The sequence below is a fragment of the Carcharodon carcharias genome, chromosome 12 (assembly GCF_017639515.1).
Source record: "Carcharodon carcharias isolate sCarCar2 chromosome 12, sCarCar2.pri, whole genome shotgun sequence".
In the NCBI taxonomy this organism is placed as follows: domain Eukaryota; kingdom Metazoa; phylum Chordata; class Chondrichthyes; order Lamniformes; family Lamnidae; genus Carcharodon; species Carcharodon carcharias.
Genome location: NC_054478.1, coordinates 60094517 through 60111357, shown reverse-complemented (window position 1 = coordinate 60111357; position 16841 = coordinate 60094517). Strand labels below are relative to the sequence as shown.

The following is a 16841-nucleotide window of genomic DNA, read 5'->3' as shown; positions in this document are numbered from 1 at the left end:
AGGACAGTGCTCTTAAATCCTCAAAAGTAACTTCCCTCTGTCCTAGAAAGGCAGTACATCAAATGTGGACATTTTAGCACTATTATTATAGATCCAAGAAAACCTTTTGCAGTTTTTAAATTGTTTTTGAAGGAACAATTTACTTTCCCCACTCTATTTCTTTCATCGGTCTGTGGGAACAGATCCCGACACAAGCCCTCAATTTTGTCATGACCAGGCGAGAAGCAGTGAACTGGCTCCCCTCTATTCAGCCTCCTCGGTTGGTCACAGCACAGCTTTAAATTTATTTTCCATCCGTATATGCCTTTTCTGAATCCAAATGTATCTCATATTCGATAAGAAGCCAATCAAACAAGGTTTTCTTGAGTCAAAGAAAGACCAAATTTATTAGCCACTAAACCCGAGCAGGGATAAAATAATAAAAACACGACATCACACTGGTATCAGAATTAAGTCCAATAAGAATAAAGTGAAAGAGCATACAGTTAAGTGCCCTTTGATTGTCCTTGAGGCGTAGATTGTTAAACTTTCTGGCCGATTTGGATTAGCTGGTTTCTTGGATGCAGTCAGATGTAGAAGATGTTGCAATATTTAAGAGACTGTGGTTTGTTGGTAGATTTCTGGTACATTGACTTCTTGAACCGGTTAATTCACTTGTTCACAGAGAGAGAGAGAGCTCTTCAGTCTTTCTCTTCTGCTGAAGTCTCTTGCAAAAGTTTTTCTTCAGGATCTCAGCCTGCCCTGTTTACCTTAACCAGTTTGGGTGGGCCTGCCTGTGGCAGCCAATGTTTCCATATCCAGCACTTTCCATTTAATGTCTCCTCCCTAGACAGTGATGAGTTTCAGTAGGTTTCTGGACTATGAATTGTCTTTCTTTTCACACTTTGAGGGCTCACCTTGGAATGTGGCCTTGCATTTTAAAGCAGTTTACTCATCTTAATTTAAATTGCAGAGTTTGAATTGTAAGTGACTTGTGGCAGCCATCTTTAGTAAGTCTTTAAAAAGTCCTTTATAAACAGTTCAGTATATATTTGGTTAGCAGGTGAAATTACAGATTGATCTCACTCGGCCACAATTCCTGTCATTGTAACAATATACTCAGACAGATTTGGCGCTATAGGAAATTTCAGAGGTGATGCTGTGCTAAACTTCATAGAAGTTGCAATTCTGTTCATCATCCTTTCAAGAAAGTGTAGCATGCACAAACAACCAAAGCTTAACAGCATGGAGCATAAAGGCATCATCCGTCATGTGCATCAGCACAACAACTTGTGCAGTTCTATCTCATGCGTACTGGAAGATAAATGGAACAGTCTAGGCACACTTGGATCCAAGACATCTTAATCTTGCTCTAAAGGGATGCCCACACAAGATTCCAACATTAGAGGAGTTGAATCCCAAATTCACAGGAGCAATGTTTTTCTCCAAGTTGGACGCCAATCACAGATATTGGTTGGTTCATTTGGCAGAGGGATTTCAATAAATCACTATGTTCAGGACACCCACTCCGAAGATGCTGCTTCCAAAGATTATCTTTTGGTTTATCTGTCAGTCAGGATCTCTTCCAACAGTATATGGACAGAATTAAAGAAAATATTCCTGGATGCGTATGTAGTGATGGGCAAAAGCAAAGAAGAACATGACCGAAATTTACACTCAGATGGCAGCAGCTTGTCATGAAGGACTCATCTTTAACAGCAGGAAGTGCCAAGTGAACGTAGGTCAGATTAATTTTTTCAGCTTTATTTATTCAAGTATCAGGATCCGTCCTGACACAGGCAACTCGAAGATGCATGGCACATACCTACTCCCCAGGACAAAGACAACTTCCAAAGATGTCTCAGACGTTTCAATTTCTTAGTGCCATTCAAACCCAAATTTGTCTATAAAGCATCATCACTTAGAGAGCTTTTAAGGAAGGATTGTCCATGTATATGTCAGGTGGGCCATCAACACATGTTCAAGACACTTAAACAGGCATTGTCAGAAGAGATGTGTTCTACAATGCTACAAGCCAAGAAAAGAGACAATCTTAGAGGTCGACGTATCATGCATGATGGAAAACCAATTGCATTTAGCTCCAAAAGTCTATCACAAGCACAGTCTAATTATTTGAATGCAGAGCATGAGATACTCTGATATTCGGTATCAAAAGATTCCACATGTCCTTATTCGCTAAATGATTCATTGAGAAACTGACCACAAACCATTGGAACTGATTTGGTGCAAGCCACTGATGAGTACACCACCCAGACTACAACAACTTCTGATAAAAAATACAGGGATACGACTTCAATATCTGTTACAAGCCAGCTAGCAATATAGTTACTGCAGACACAGAGTAGATTACCAAATCCGAAAAAGACTACAGATGTTTTGCTAGACCGACATCAAAGTAGAAGATGTACTCAATGTCAATCTGATGAGTTTTGCCCAACCCAGATGCAACCAACTTAAGGAGGAAACAGCAAATGACCCACAACTGAAGGCATTATGGAGAGTTATTGTAGAAGGTTGGGCTGATGTGATACAAGAAATACCAGACAGCTTCAGATTTTTCGGCCTAATGGATGAACTAGGTATTTCAAGATGCATGATTCTCAAAGGAAAATAGATGCTTGTGCCTGAAAGTCACATCAGGGGTATATGGGCACAGAAACAGAGGGAACAAGGCACCTAGCAAGGGAAACCATGTATTGGCCAGGGATCAAAAACGAAACCAAGAAGGTAGTGAGGGTGTGCAAAGCATGCCAGAATCACCAACCACATCAACACAACGAACCTATACACCCTCACGAGATTCCATCTTACCCGCTGTCTAAAATTGCAACAGGTTTATTCACAATCTGTGGTGACGACTTTCTCCTAGTCACTGATTACTTTTCCAAGTTTCCAATTATGTGAAAATTGAAGGATACCTCAAGTGCATCCATAGCTGATGCATGGACTTCAAATGCGTCCATGGCTAACAATGAGTGCAATATTCAGTTCGATCAGTACATCTGAAGAAATCATATCAGACAATGGGCCACAATATACCTGGCAGATCTTTTAGGGACATATGTGCTAAATGGGGCATTAACCATGTATCTTGACTTGCCACACTATCCCAGGCCTAACAGTTTTGCCGAACAAATAGTTTGCATCATTAAGGCCTTAATCGTGAAGTGCAGAGAAACAAAAAATGATCTCCCGTGTTGTCATGTTACACTTAAGAACAATACCTTTAGATAGGGGCTTACTGTCCCCAGTGGAAATCATGTTTGAAAGGCAGCTTAGGACAGCCTTTCCAAGCCATCACCTGTCCAATTTCTCAGATACAGTAGAAACGTCTTTAAAAAAAACAAGGGAGGCTGAAAATAGCACATGACTGACATGCAGGTGCAGAACTGCCTAGTCTGCATGTAAGACAAAAGGTTCGGGTTATACATCCTACCCAGAGTACCTGGCCACCTGCAGATCCATCGAAGGTGTCTAGTGAGTTGAGATCCTTTGAGGTCACAACACCGAATGGCGCGATGTTAAGGAGGAGCAGAAACCAGCTAAGGCAATTGTACAGCTGTATAACATCCAGCAATCCAATTGCAGCTAAAATGCACCCAAAGATGAACTCGGGAAGTAAAATTGTAGAAGGCCACCGTGAAACCAGTCAGCACTGCAATAATACACAGGATGCCAATGCACCTAAAAGTCAGAACACCCAAGTGATAAACCTCAAGAATGTCATACCATCATAAGATCCAGAAGGATTAATAAGCCACCTATACATTACACAGACTCTTAAACAGAGATCTATCTTTTGTGTAAATAGTTTTTGCAACCACCCTACTGTGCATGTATTTTCACTCTTAATGTATGTAATTTTATCTTGGGGGAAGGATGTTGTGATATCACTTTAAGGGAATGAACAAGTAACCAAGATGTAAAGCAGCATGTGATCAGCTAGAATTATGTGTAGGAAAATTGCAGTTGTGCTGTTTTTATGAGTAATGGTTGCTGAATCCATAAAGTAGATCTGTCTGCTGAGCCATCCTGTATTGTATTTTCAAGTAAACTAAACCTATGTATAGTTCACCAGTCCTGGAGTGAGATTGGTGAGTTTGTGTAAAGCAGACATAGAAACATTACAGATGGCCTTTGGATTCAGCGTCGAGATGATTTAAAGATGGTGATGGACGATTTATCTTTTCTGGAATCAGCAGCTGCTGGGTTGATTCTTAAAACACTGCCTACACTATGTGGATGGCCAAACAACAGGCAGGGCTTGAGCTTGCAGGCTGGATGAAGAGAGAATGAGAAACTGTGTGCCCAATCAGTGGTCCTGTTTCTTCGGCATCTCTCTTCTATTCTGTGGTCTGGCAAAAGCAGTCTCGTAAACACAAAAGAGGGGGTTAGTTGGCTCATCACGAGAGATCCTCTCTCACCAAGTGACCAGTTACTCAAACATGATTGTAGCAAGTTGATTCCAGGTCCAACTTAGACATGATTAAATTATGCCGGATGAGTTCCTTTTTCAGTCAGACTCTATTGTCCAAATAATTACGTCTAGTGTTTGTTCCCCACTGAGTTGAACACATAGGAGATTCTTTGGATATTTTGTGAATGGGTCAGGAGATGGTCCATTCACACTCCTCCAAGGTGATTATCTCTGGGATTTTCTAGACAAGCTGAATCAATTTTAATGGCTTTGGAATTTGTAAGGTACAATGATGCAAATGTTCAGCCACCTTAGCAGACCTCAGCTGGAGAATTGTGTACCGTTCTGGCCACCACACTTTAGGGAGGATATGAATGTATTGGAGAGAGTGCAGAAGAGGTTTACAAAAATGATTCTGGGGATGGGAAACTTCAGTTATGAAGATAAATTGGAGAAATTGGGACTGTTCTGCTTGGAGAGGAGAAGGCTGAGGAGATTTGATAGAGGTGCACAAAATTATGAGGGGGCTGGACAGAGTAGATAGGAAGAAACTGTTCCCGCTTGTAAAAGGATTGAGAACAAGAGGGCACAGATTTAAAGTGATTTTCAAAAGAAGCAAACGCAATGTGAGAAAAAACGTTTTCACACAGTAAGTGATTCTGGTCTGGAATGCACTGCCTGGAAGTGTGGTAGAGGCAGGTTCAATTGAGGCATTCAAGAGGACATTAGATGATTATTTAAATAGAAACAATGTGCAGGGTTTTGGGGAAGAAGGCAGGAGAATGGCACTGAATCATAATGCTCATTCAGGGGCTGGTGAAGATACAATGGGCTAAATGGCCTCCTCTGCACCATAACAGTTCTGAGGTTCTCTTGTCTTAAATCACTTTTTTGTTAAGAAAAATGCAGTTGTTCTGTCTTTTTAAAACTCAACCACTGGTTTTCCCCTAATAAATACATAAAGTCAATTTCGATATAAACCATGGCTTTATAACACCACGGAACACCAAATGCTTTTGAAATTTATCACAGGGCTCTATGTAGTAACCTAGTGTTTACTTGACTTTAATGATGTGAATACCCCTACAGTCTACTGCTCTTAAATCCTTATCTTTTTTGGTTCCAGTCACGAGGAATTATATGGGATACTGGTAAAGGCATATTTAACACATTTGTATGAAACCTGTTAAATCTGTTAACTGAATGGGGATGTTGACATAAAATTTTCAGATTCTGTTAAGATTTGTTATGGTAGAATTGTATATCATAATTCCCTGCACATACAGTCCGTATTACCAGTCATCATGGTCTTCAAGGCTCTAGAGGTGAATGTTGGATTTCCCTACTTGCTTACCATAGGAAATACTTTTCTTGGGAGTTTCCTAGAGAATGGCATATCTAGAGTGTTGGGTTTGATTTGTGCTGTAAAAATCATAGGAAATTATGGGGCATGTGAGTTATCCATGAAGATTTGCTCCACCAATACCCTGACCAAAATTGTACAAAATGGACTATCATTGCGCATCCTTCCCGTCAAATCAGTGGTGATGTGAACTTACTGAATTTGCACCTTTTTCTTGCCTCCATTTGTCTGAAAAATAATGGTGCAGGCAAACGTATGTCACGTGCACGTTCCACTTATAAAAGTAGAATGAGAGAGAAATTAGTTTAGGTCTGTTTTTTGGGTCCAAACTAGTCAATGTATTTACGGGGGAGGGTGGTGGTGGCTGTGGAGTGGATATGAATGATGCTGGCTCACAGCAGTCTTTAGTAGTGTTGTGGATAAATTAAAATGAAGCAACTTACTTTTATATCAGCGACCTCCTGCATTCCCTTTAAAGATGTCTGGTTATCCTGCAGAAAGAACTGGTAAAACTGTTTGGTCTACTCACTTAGTGACCAATATACAAGGGCTGGCATTTTCTGACCTCACCATCGGTGGGCATCATCATGGGCGGAACAGGAAAATATCGAGTGCTGGAAAATCCTGCCCAAGGTATCTAACGCCTATGTGAGGCACCCTTGGAGTGCAGGACATATCCCTGGGATTTAGACCTTTTCACCCTTCGTACTGAAAAACGGGCAAAACAATGTCCAATTTGAGTTCCTCTCTCCACCCCCATCCCTTGTTTTTTTACATAGGAAACTTTCTAGGCAGCTTAAATTATTCCTCCCTTCTCCTAAATAAATGGTACAAAAAGATTGAAGACAGCAGCTGAGTGAGTCCATAACTCGAAACAACTTTCAGCAAGTGATCAAGTTCACCAGAGTAAAAGACTTTGAAATGTTATGACTCAGTTCATGTCAAGTGAAATCATGCAGGTACATCAAGCAATTAGAAAGGCTTCATTCCATAGCGTTGCAATATAATAGTAAGGAAGTCTTTTTCCCATCTTTGGAGAGATCACACCTGGAGTACCGTGTACAATTTTAGTCTGCAGACCTCATGAAGGATATACTTAACCTTATAGGGGATGCAACAAAAGTTCACTGGATTGGTTTTATGGGTGAAGAGGTTGTCCGACGGGAAGATATAGAGTAGAATGGGCTTTTTTTCCTCTGGATTTTAAAAGAATGAGAGGTGATCCTATTGAAACACACAATTATTAGAGGACTTGATGGGGTAGCCGTTGAGAGGCTGTTTCCCCTGGCTGGGGGCATGGTAGGCGTAGCAATAGTCTCTGGATAATGGGCAGGCTGTTCAGGACTATGATGAAGAGAAATTTCAGAGAGCTGTGAATCTTTGGAATTGTCACCCCTGAGGTTTGTGCATGGTTAGTCATTGCATTGCATCTGTTCAAGACAGAGATCAATAGATTTTTGGGCACTAAGGTAACCAAGGGCTTTGGGGATTGGAGGGAAAGTGCAGTTGACATAGAAGTTCAACAGTTATCTTATTCAATGGTGGAGCAAGCTCGGGTGAATTGGCCTACTTCTATTTCTTACATTCTTAAGTTCTAATATTAGCCTGTTTAATTAGTTCACTGATGCAGATAGAGTAAGCCATTGACTACATCACTTCTAAGGTTCCGAATTCGCCATTACGTTGTCTGCAGCATATTCAAATTGCTTTGTTTTGGAGGAAATTTCACAGTGCTATGGCAAAGGGAAGAATAGGGAATGAAATGGAGTAATTAATACTAAACATTGCAGATCACAGCGTTCAGGAAATTTTGGGCCAGTAACCTTTCATGAGCAATTGCTGAGAAAAGTGTGTAGTGGCGAATGAAACTAATGAAAGTACTGGTTTAAGGGACTGAAGTCAGAAATAAAATAACTCTTTCCACTCCAAGTCAAAATGTATTAGCAATTAACAAATATAATGATCAGATAATTGCAGTTGGTTAACGTAAAACAGTTATATATGGATCCTGAAAAATAAATCAGGATATCAGTGAACCATCTGCAGCAACATATATAGTTGAAATGCCTACTGTGCCTGAAACTTACTTCATTCTGGGCAGCTGTTGTGCAAACCATAGGTTTACTTTTATTTACTCCAAGAACATGCTGAAAAAATTCCATTTGAAAAAACTGTTTTAACTGGCTGACCATCTGAAATGAACTGGATGCAATAAAATTTGATGCTGATGTGACATTTACGCATGTATGAACAGCATGACTGTTGAGTGTTGAACTCAAAATCCTCTGAGTGCATCACAGAGATGCAAAACTGCCTGATATACAGTGTACATCAAGGAAGATCATCCTGGAAGAGAACACCATTTTTCTTTGGATAAATATATTACCCACATTCTTGCATTTTTGTGCAACTCCTTGCACTCTGTGAAAGTCAATGTTTATCATTGAAGCTCAGTAATATTACAATAAAGGTCCTTTCAACAGTTGAGAACTTGCATTACTGGAATGTAATTACTGCAATTTTTAACATTATAAATGACTAAAATGAGTTTATTATGTACATTCTTAAAACATTTCATATTAGTTATAACAAGGCTATTTATATAAGAACGCAGGCACTGCTTGAAGTACGTACACAAGTGTTTTAGAGAGCCACATTTTAGTCATTCTCCCAGCTGGGCCAGGTTTTCTCTATAAACAAAAGTTCTGATACTAAATGTATCAAAGATACTAAAAGTTCTGATCAGTAACTTTTCAATAATAAGTATGTTGGGGCAAAAAGAACCACATATGAACACTGCCACAGAAAATCAATACTAAGTGGTAACAGCTTGAACCTGCCAGATTATTTTTTCTGTAGAGACAACTGTAGACCAACCTTGTTTTGGTGAATTCTATTGATGTAAGTGGCTCCCAAATTTTCTGAAGAATAACCCACATCCTAATTACAGAGCAAAATCTTACCACCTTAGGCATTTGGACCATATGCAGGTTCTGATCCAAATAGCATCCCAGTCCTGTCCACTTGCATGATCTCCTTGGAAGTGGCCAATTAAGATTCCGCCTCCAGGAGCCCTGCACAATTGGAAACTGTGGGCTGGCTCCACAGACAAGACAGACCAATTGGATTGCCTGGGGCTGGGAAAAGTGAGTACTGCCAATGCAGGAAAGAGACAGCAAAGGTATCTCAAGATGGAGGTGCCAGGCCATCATTGTGGAAGGGGAGCCCCTCCACTGGATGGCCTCCGGTTGCAGTTTGTAGCCCACTGGTAGTCATGGGTCCAGGAGTGGGGGTTGAGATGAGAATTAAAGGAAGCCCCACTGCCTCAAACAGTTCCCTTCTCCACCTTCTGCCATAAGGCCACCTCCAGCCACCTGTTGAGTTTCAGCCTCAGTGGGGGGATGCTCCATTTTCAGAAGGATCCCAGCGGCGTGACCTTTCTCTCCCAAGTTGGCCACATAATTGGATACCTGTCCCTGCCAGGTAGGTAACTGTTGCTGTTCTGAACCCACCTCCAGCAAGATCACTGGGATGTGGGAACCCGTCATGTAGATGACCTGACTCGCAACTTTGACGAATTCTCTTCTCCTCATCTGCAAAGCTGCCTCTGCGCAGTTGATAAGTTTCTACACGCAATCTCTAGGCAGCCATCCATTGATGGTCAATTTTGTTTGTTGTTTGTGCATTCACCTATTTGAATGTAAGAAATAGGAGCAGGAGCATGATTGAATGGTGGAGCAGACTCGATGGGCAGAATGGCCTAATTTCTGCTCCTATGTCTTATGGTCTTATGGAGTAGGCCATTTGAGTGCCCCACCATTCAATAAGATCATGGCTGATCTGCCCCAGGCCTCAACTCCTCTTTCGTGCCAGCTCCTCATAGCCCTCAACTCCCGATAATTCAAAAATCTATCTACCTCATCTTTAAATACTTTCAGTGATCTGGCCCCCACAACTCTCTAGGTAGAGAATTCCAGACATTCACTACCCCCAGAAGAAGAAATTCCTTTGTATCTCAATTTTAAATGAGTGTCCTGTAACTATGTCCCCTAGTTTGTGGAAACATCTTCTCGGCTTAGGGAATCCACCCCCCCATCACCGGCCGCACAGGGAGCACATTGCGCTTCCTGGCGGACGTCATGCTGGGCAGGCCTTAATTGGCCCACCCACTTAAAATGGCGGCAGGCCCCCAATTGGGAGCGCAGAGCAGAGGCACGCCTGCTCCTGAAATCCTCCCCCCCACACCCCACCCCCGCCCTTAAAATCACAGAGGGCTACAGCACAGAATATATAACGAAATGAATGCTGGTCCCAACATTGACGCCTGGGATACACTACTGTACACTTCCCTCCAGTCTGAATAACAACTGATCATCACAAGTCTCTGTCTTATGTCCCTTAACTCATAATGTATCCACACAGCAATTCACACATCAACCATGTCTTTAATCCCATGAGCTTCAATTGTGCTAAAGAGTCTTTTATGTGATACTTTATTAAACATCTTTTGAAAGTCCAGATCTTCCCTGCGGGGATGTTGTCAGGGGCCCAAAGCTTTTGCTGTATCAAATAGCTTCAGCCATTTTTTGATATCACATGGAGTGAATCGAATTGTCTGAAGACTGTCATCTACCAAGGTGGGGACCTCAGGAGGAGGCTGAGATGCTTCCTCCATTCGGCACTTCTGACTGAGGGGAAGAGTGGTATTGTTACTGGACTAGTAATCCAGACACCTAGGGTAGTGCAATAGGAACCCAGGTTCAAATCTTACCATGGCAGATGGTGAAATTTGAATTCAATAAAGATCTGGAATTAAAAGTCTAATGATGACCGTGAAACCATTGCTGATTGTCGCAAAAACCCATCTAGCTCACTAATGTCCTGTAGGGAGGGAAATCTGCTGTCCTTACCTGGTCTGGCCTACATGCAACTCCAGACCCACAGCAGTGTGGTTGACTCTGAAATGCCTCTCACATGGCCTGGCTGAGTGACTCAGTTGTATCAAACCACTAAAAAGTCTAAAAGAAATGAAAGGTGGTCCAGGACGGACAACCCAGCATCAAAGACAAGAATGGCAACTCAGCCCCATTGACCCTCCAAAGCCCTCCTTACTAACATCTGGGTACTTATGCAAAAATTGGGAGAGCTGTCTCACAGACTAGTGTATCAACAGCCTGACATAGTCATACTCACCGAACCGTACCATACAAATAATGCCCCTGACCACCACCTCACCATCCCTGGGTATGTCCTGTCCCACTGCAGCACTGTGGTATACACTTGGGAGGGAGTTGCCCTGGGAGTCCTCAACATCAACTCCGGACCCCATGAAGTCTCATGGCATCAGGTCAAACATGGGCAAGGAAACCACCTGCTGATTACCATGTACCGCCCCCTCTAGACCTCATCAGTGCTCCTTCATGTTGAGCACCACTTGGAGGAAGCACTGAGGGTGGCAAGAGCACAGAATGTGACTTCAATGAGACTTTGAGAGACTTGTACAATGAGACGTTTTCTCTGGCTGTATCTTTCCACTACAACCCTTGGCCAACAATCTGGCCTGTTTTTCAATATGTGTTTTGCTAGAGATGAACTTACCGTAATTGATAAGTTCGTTGTTTTCTGTTTTTCCACCTTTTTACTTTTCCACTAGCTTTCTTGTCTGTGAGAGTGTGATAGGATGTGCTTACTAGGGAAAGATGAAGGCCATAAGCAGAAAAAATAGGATTGGGTATGTAGCCAGCTGCATTTGTACAATGTATAAATAAATGCTATTGTAATGGCTTTTTTGAAGAGACTCTGGAATTTGAATCTCTCCCCTTCATGCTCATAATGAAGAACTTCTGTCTTTAACCATCTTCGAACTTCAAGTGGCATTTGCCCCACAACATTATGAATGATCTGATTATTCAAAAATTTTAATGTGCTGGGAGGGCACCGCTGTCTTTAGGTGCCTTCTCCCTTGCTGACTTACATTGGCAGGCTATAGCTCTCTCCATGCTGGCAGGCCTCCTATTGGTCCTCCACCTTCATCTTTAATTGGATGGTCAAGTGTGCCCTCCGGCCATTAATTCTCCATTGCTACAAAAATCAAATCAAATGACTGTTTCTGATATGAAGGAGGGTTGGGACTGGAAGTTGTCCTGACAGGTTCATGACCCCAAAACTAAAATTCAACACCTTGAGTTTGTTGCTCCCAGCTTACCAAAACCTCAAATTCTCATCCCCCAATGGCTTTGCTGTTCATATTTCTTCAACTTTCTTCTTCCCTCCAAGTATCTTGAGAACTCCGAATTACTCCAATTCTAGCCTCTTGTGCATCCAGACTTCCTTCGCCCCACCATTGGCAACCTTCAGCTGTAAAGGACCTAAGATTTGAGTTCCCTTCCTAATCTCTGTCTCTCCACTTCACTTTCTCCGTGTTTAAAATGCTCCTCGAAATCGAACTCTTAGACCACGTTTTTGGCCACCTGTCCTAAATTCTTTATTTCAGTGTTAGTTTGTTATTGTGTGATTATGCCATATAATTTCAAGATGTTTTTGTAAAGGCATCAGTTAAATCTTAAGAAGAAAGGTGATTGACGCTTTAAGTACCAGCGATAACATTTGACTTTACAAGGATTGGAGGTACTATTAAAAACCAAAACAAAACTGCCAAATTTTAAGAGGATCATATTTATGTGTTTGAACAATCTTGTCAGAGTGCACCTGGATGTTTTCATTTTGGCTAGGGGAGTGACGGATCAGTGGGATTTCCTTCAAGAGCTCTGTCTGAATGCAATAGACCAACACGTACACATATGAAGCAAAAGTAACAGGACCAACTGATGAAGAAAACCCAGTGCATTAAGGTCATGAAGAAAAATGGCACAGAATTAAGATGGATTCTTAAAGTTGAAATAGCATGCTAGAAGTATAACAAAGGCATCAGAATAGCAAATATTTTTTTCAAATTAAAGAGAAGTGAAGAATAACAATAAAAGGTTTTGTACTTATGTTAAAAGAAAAAAAATGAGGGATGGAGTGGGGCCACTGATAGTGGCAGCGGTGAAGCCATGATAATGGACACTGCAGAAATGATAAAATATATTTTGTGTCTCAGTTTTTACCAATGATGCAATGGGTAATTGATCTGTAAATTGATTAAATCATAATTTTCCAAAGTGAAAAGAAAAGTTGTGATAGCACTCTGGAGAGTGGCAAATGTGGTTCCCTTCAAAACAGCAGTGGTTGGCAAACTATCAAAGTTAATTATAAGACATGAAATTACTAATCAGGACTGTCATAACCAGCATGGATTTCTAAAAGGCAGGCTGTGTTTGATCAACATTATAGAATTCTTTAAAGAAATAACTGGAAGGATAGCTAAAGATAAAGAAGTGGATGTGGTTTATATAGGTTTTCAAAAAGGTATATTTTATAAAGTTGCGCAGACAGGGCTGTTATGGCAAAGCTAATGGTAAATGGAATTAAGGGGGCATGTGTCAATCTAGATAGAGTGATAGTCCTAAAAACAGATTTTTCCTTCTATTTCTTCATTTAGTTCCAATGAAATTAGTATTATGATTCTATGCTTCTGTGGGTTCTGAGTTTAGCTGGTGTAGACTATGTTATGTACGGCTCTTAAAAACATAAATGTCAAATCAGTACACAACAAAATGTATACAGCAATTATTTCCAGTATTTTATAGTTTTTTTACCTGAAATTATGTCTTTGTTTAGGTGCAGCAGCAGCCTGACTATGAATGCAATCTGTACATGTATTTTTACTTTGTCATTTTCATCATCTTTGGATCTTTCTTCACCTTAAATCTGTTTATTGGTGTGATTATTGACAACTTCAATCAACAGAAGAAAAAGATAAGTATTTTTCCTTATGAGAATATTAATACAACTAATATGGCCACAGAGTTGTATACTTACTGCCTTAATTCTGTGTTTATAAAATGCTGGTAGGATTATAGTTTTGTGCAGGTTTCTCTCAAGGTGAGATCCGTCATTTTTCCATGGACACAAAAACACTATAGGGAGTATTTTACTTCAAAAAAAAACTATAATGACACCAGATTTTCCTCCAGGCTTCAGGACATCGTATCAGGCTCGAGTGGGGGCCAGAAACCCTCAATTTGTGGGGAACAATTACTCATCAATGACTTTCCCCGAATAGGCCAACTAATGACTAGAGGGCAGACTTGCCCTCCTATTAAGCTAGGCAGACAGGCTCTCGAAGCTGGAGGGCGAAGAGGAGCCCTCCAGCTTGAAAACACAACAGGATGCCATAGAAACGAAGCGGGGATGCGCTGAAATTGAGACACCCTCTCTCCAATTTTTTTTTAATTTAAAATTAAAAAAAGGCTTTTTCAGCCAGCTACCATTCTGCGGGTGGAACCACTCCACAGGCTGACCTGTGGCTAATGCTGAACCCAAGCCTTCTCCCAGCAGCTGCACTGTCCCCTGCCACCTGCAGGGATCTGGAAGCAAATTAGAAAATCTCAGACAGTCTCCGGCAACAGGCCTTAATAGGCCCTGATGGAACTCAGTTAACTACCCACTGCCTGTGAGCAGGTAGTCCTGCTGTATCCCCATCCCAGGGGTTGGATGGATCTAGGGAACCCGAATGCCAGCCGGCGGTGTGAAATTCCCTGTCTGCCTGCCTCTGTTCCTGCACCTGGTAGGGGCTAAAATTCAGCCCCATATTTCTGGTCATATCTAACACATCCAATCATGTAGTGAGTCTTGTGTTTCCTCCAAGTAGTTTTATGCCAATAAATTCATTAGCTGTTAATGACAGAAACCTGACAACCAATTTGAATCTGCAATTATACTAACATTTACACTTAACAAGCAACTTTTTATGTATTTCTCCATTTATTATATCTTTATGGATATTCTTTTCTATCACCTCTGCAGTAACTTTTCTTATAGCTTGTGTTCCCTTTACGTGTAATAAGTGTAGAGCATAGTTTACTTATTCTTATTAAATGTTACACACTCAATACTTTTTCTTAATAGCTCTTTATTGATTTTCTGTTCTTTGATTCTGTGCTCTTTATGAGAGCAAATGCTCTATGTTTGATTTAGTGTTCTGTATATTGATGCAGTACATTTGATCATCTCTCATGTTTCTCATTTTCTGTTTTCTTTCTCAACTAATTTTGCATCGTGTATATCTGTTGTGTTTTTTGTGAATCTGATTCTGAAATTTATCAAACTGATTTTTCTTTGTGTCACTGATTTTGTTATCTGTCTATCATCCTATAAGGGCAATTTTCAGGAAGTATCCAAAATGGGCGCAAAGGGTGGATACCAAGAGGATGTTTCCTCCATTGGGGGAGACCAGAAGGGGACAGTTTAAGAATAAGAGGTTTCCCTTTTAACACAGAAATGTGGAGAATTTTTTTCTGAGTCAGTAGTCTGTGGAATTCTCTTCCCCAGAGAGCCGTGGAGGCTGGGACATTGAATTTATTCACGGCTGGGTTAGATAGGTTCGTGATTGACAAGGGTCATAGGTTATTGAGGGCAGACAGAAGGTGGAGTTGAGACCACAACCTGATCAGACATGATCATATTGAATGGCGGAGCAGGCTTGAAGGGCCACATGGCTCCTCTTGCTCCTAAGTTCTGTGTTCCTAAGTGTACCTGAATAAATGCTGCACCTTCATGCATGAGGCCTGAACCATTTTGAGGTCCTATCGCCAGTCAGCAGTGTGTCTCAAATGAGTGTCCCATTGGAACTTACTGGTTCTGGGAGGGCAGTCAGTCCACATTAAGTCAGCCACTAGGTTAAGTGGGGAGAGAGGGGAAATTATGTCCAGGGGAGGACATTGATTGAGTGAAGTCATTTGTGGGGTGTTTGGTGGGTGCAAAGAGAAGCATTTTTGTCCTTCTTGGGCCCATCAAAGAAAAATTTGAAAGCTTCCTGGTCTGTGTGTTGGAGGCCACTCACGCCTGGTACACATGGGAAGATCTCCGACTTGTAACTGAAAATTGCAACCTGTATCCTACAATTGGATCCTGATTTGCATACATAAGTAGCCTTGTGCCTGTTCGACATGGATAGGTTGCTTGGCCATTTGCACACCCGTTGAAAATTGCATTAGGCAGGGCTAGGGCATAAATAGAATGAGTGAGGTGCCCCCCACCTGCCCCTAATTCTTAATTGTTGAAGTAGCCAATTTTTCAGTCAAGAAATTGCCCCCATAAGTCGGTATCTCTGTTATTGATTCCTGATCTTCTGTTCCATGCTTTGTGATTTTATATTTTGTGTTTTTCGATTCTTCATTCTATATTACTAATCTCTGTTTTATTTTCCTGTTTCTGTGTTCTTTGTTTCTGATTCCTTCATCTGTGCAACTGATTCTGTCTTGCATTTTCTTCATACGAATCTGATTCTTGACTTTTGGACCCAATTTTGATAGCTTTGATTCCTTGTTGTTTTCTAGTTTTCTGTGAACTAAGTTTCATTTGGTGTTACGGCCCACCCCCAGGTGAGGTTCCCCAAAGTTGTTGATCCAGGCAAGACCCCTCAATTTGTCACTATCTGACTGGGACACCCCTAAATTGTTCTGCCCCGGGTGAAGAGGGATGAACTGGCTCCCTGTCTTTAATCAGCCCAACCCCTCTGTTGGTTGCAGCAAGATTTAATCTAAAAAGGACCCCTTTCACGGATTTTCCCAGACCCAATTGTTTTGATTTTGAAGGAACCAATTTGATCAGACTTCCTTGAGTTAAAGGTAAGAGTAAGTTTATTAACTACTAAAGGCAAAAAAGGATAAAACACATGCAAATGTGGTCATACAGATTATCAATAAGAATTTAGCTTGAAGTATGTGAATACATTTAAAAAAAGCTTATTGAAACAGCCCTTGACTAGTGGGGAGTAGGTTATTAAGCGTCGCGATTCACGATTCCAGTAGAATTGACTCTGGGAAATGAATAGTCGTTTTCAAGGTTTCAGTGGAGTTGAATTCGGTAAAGAGGGAGAGAGATCAGGATACCTGCAAAATGGCGATAGCTGTTACTTCTGAGTCAAACTTCCAGCACTTGTTCTCTCTCAGAACA

The 16841-nt window shown here is 41.2% G+C and overlaps 1 protein-coding gene across 15 annotated transcripts in view; it reads left to right on the top strand.

Annotated features, from left to right (window-relative positions):
* scn1laa (sodium channel, voltage-gated, type I-like, alpha) overlaps positions 1 to 16841 on the top strand; it is a 190635-nt gene that overhangs the window by 153530 nt on the left and 20264 nt on the right. For all 15 annotated transcript variants that reach the window (XM_041200429.1, XM_041200421.1, XM_041200417.1 and 12 more), the window contains one exon: positions 13503 to 13640. In XM_041200429.1, coding sequence (XP_041056363.1) covers positions 13503 to 13640 — 138 coding nt within the window. The remainder of the gene's footprint in view (positions 1 to 13502; positions 13641 to 16841) is intronic.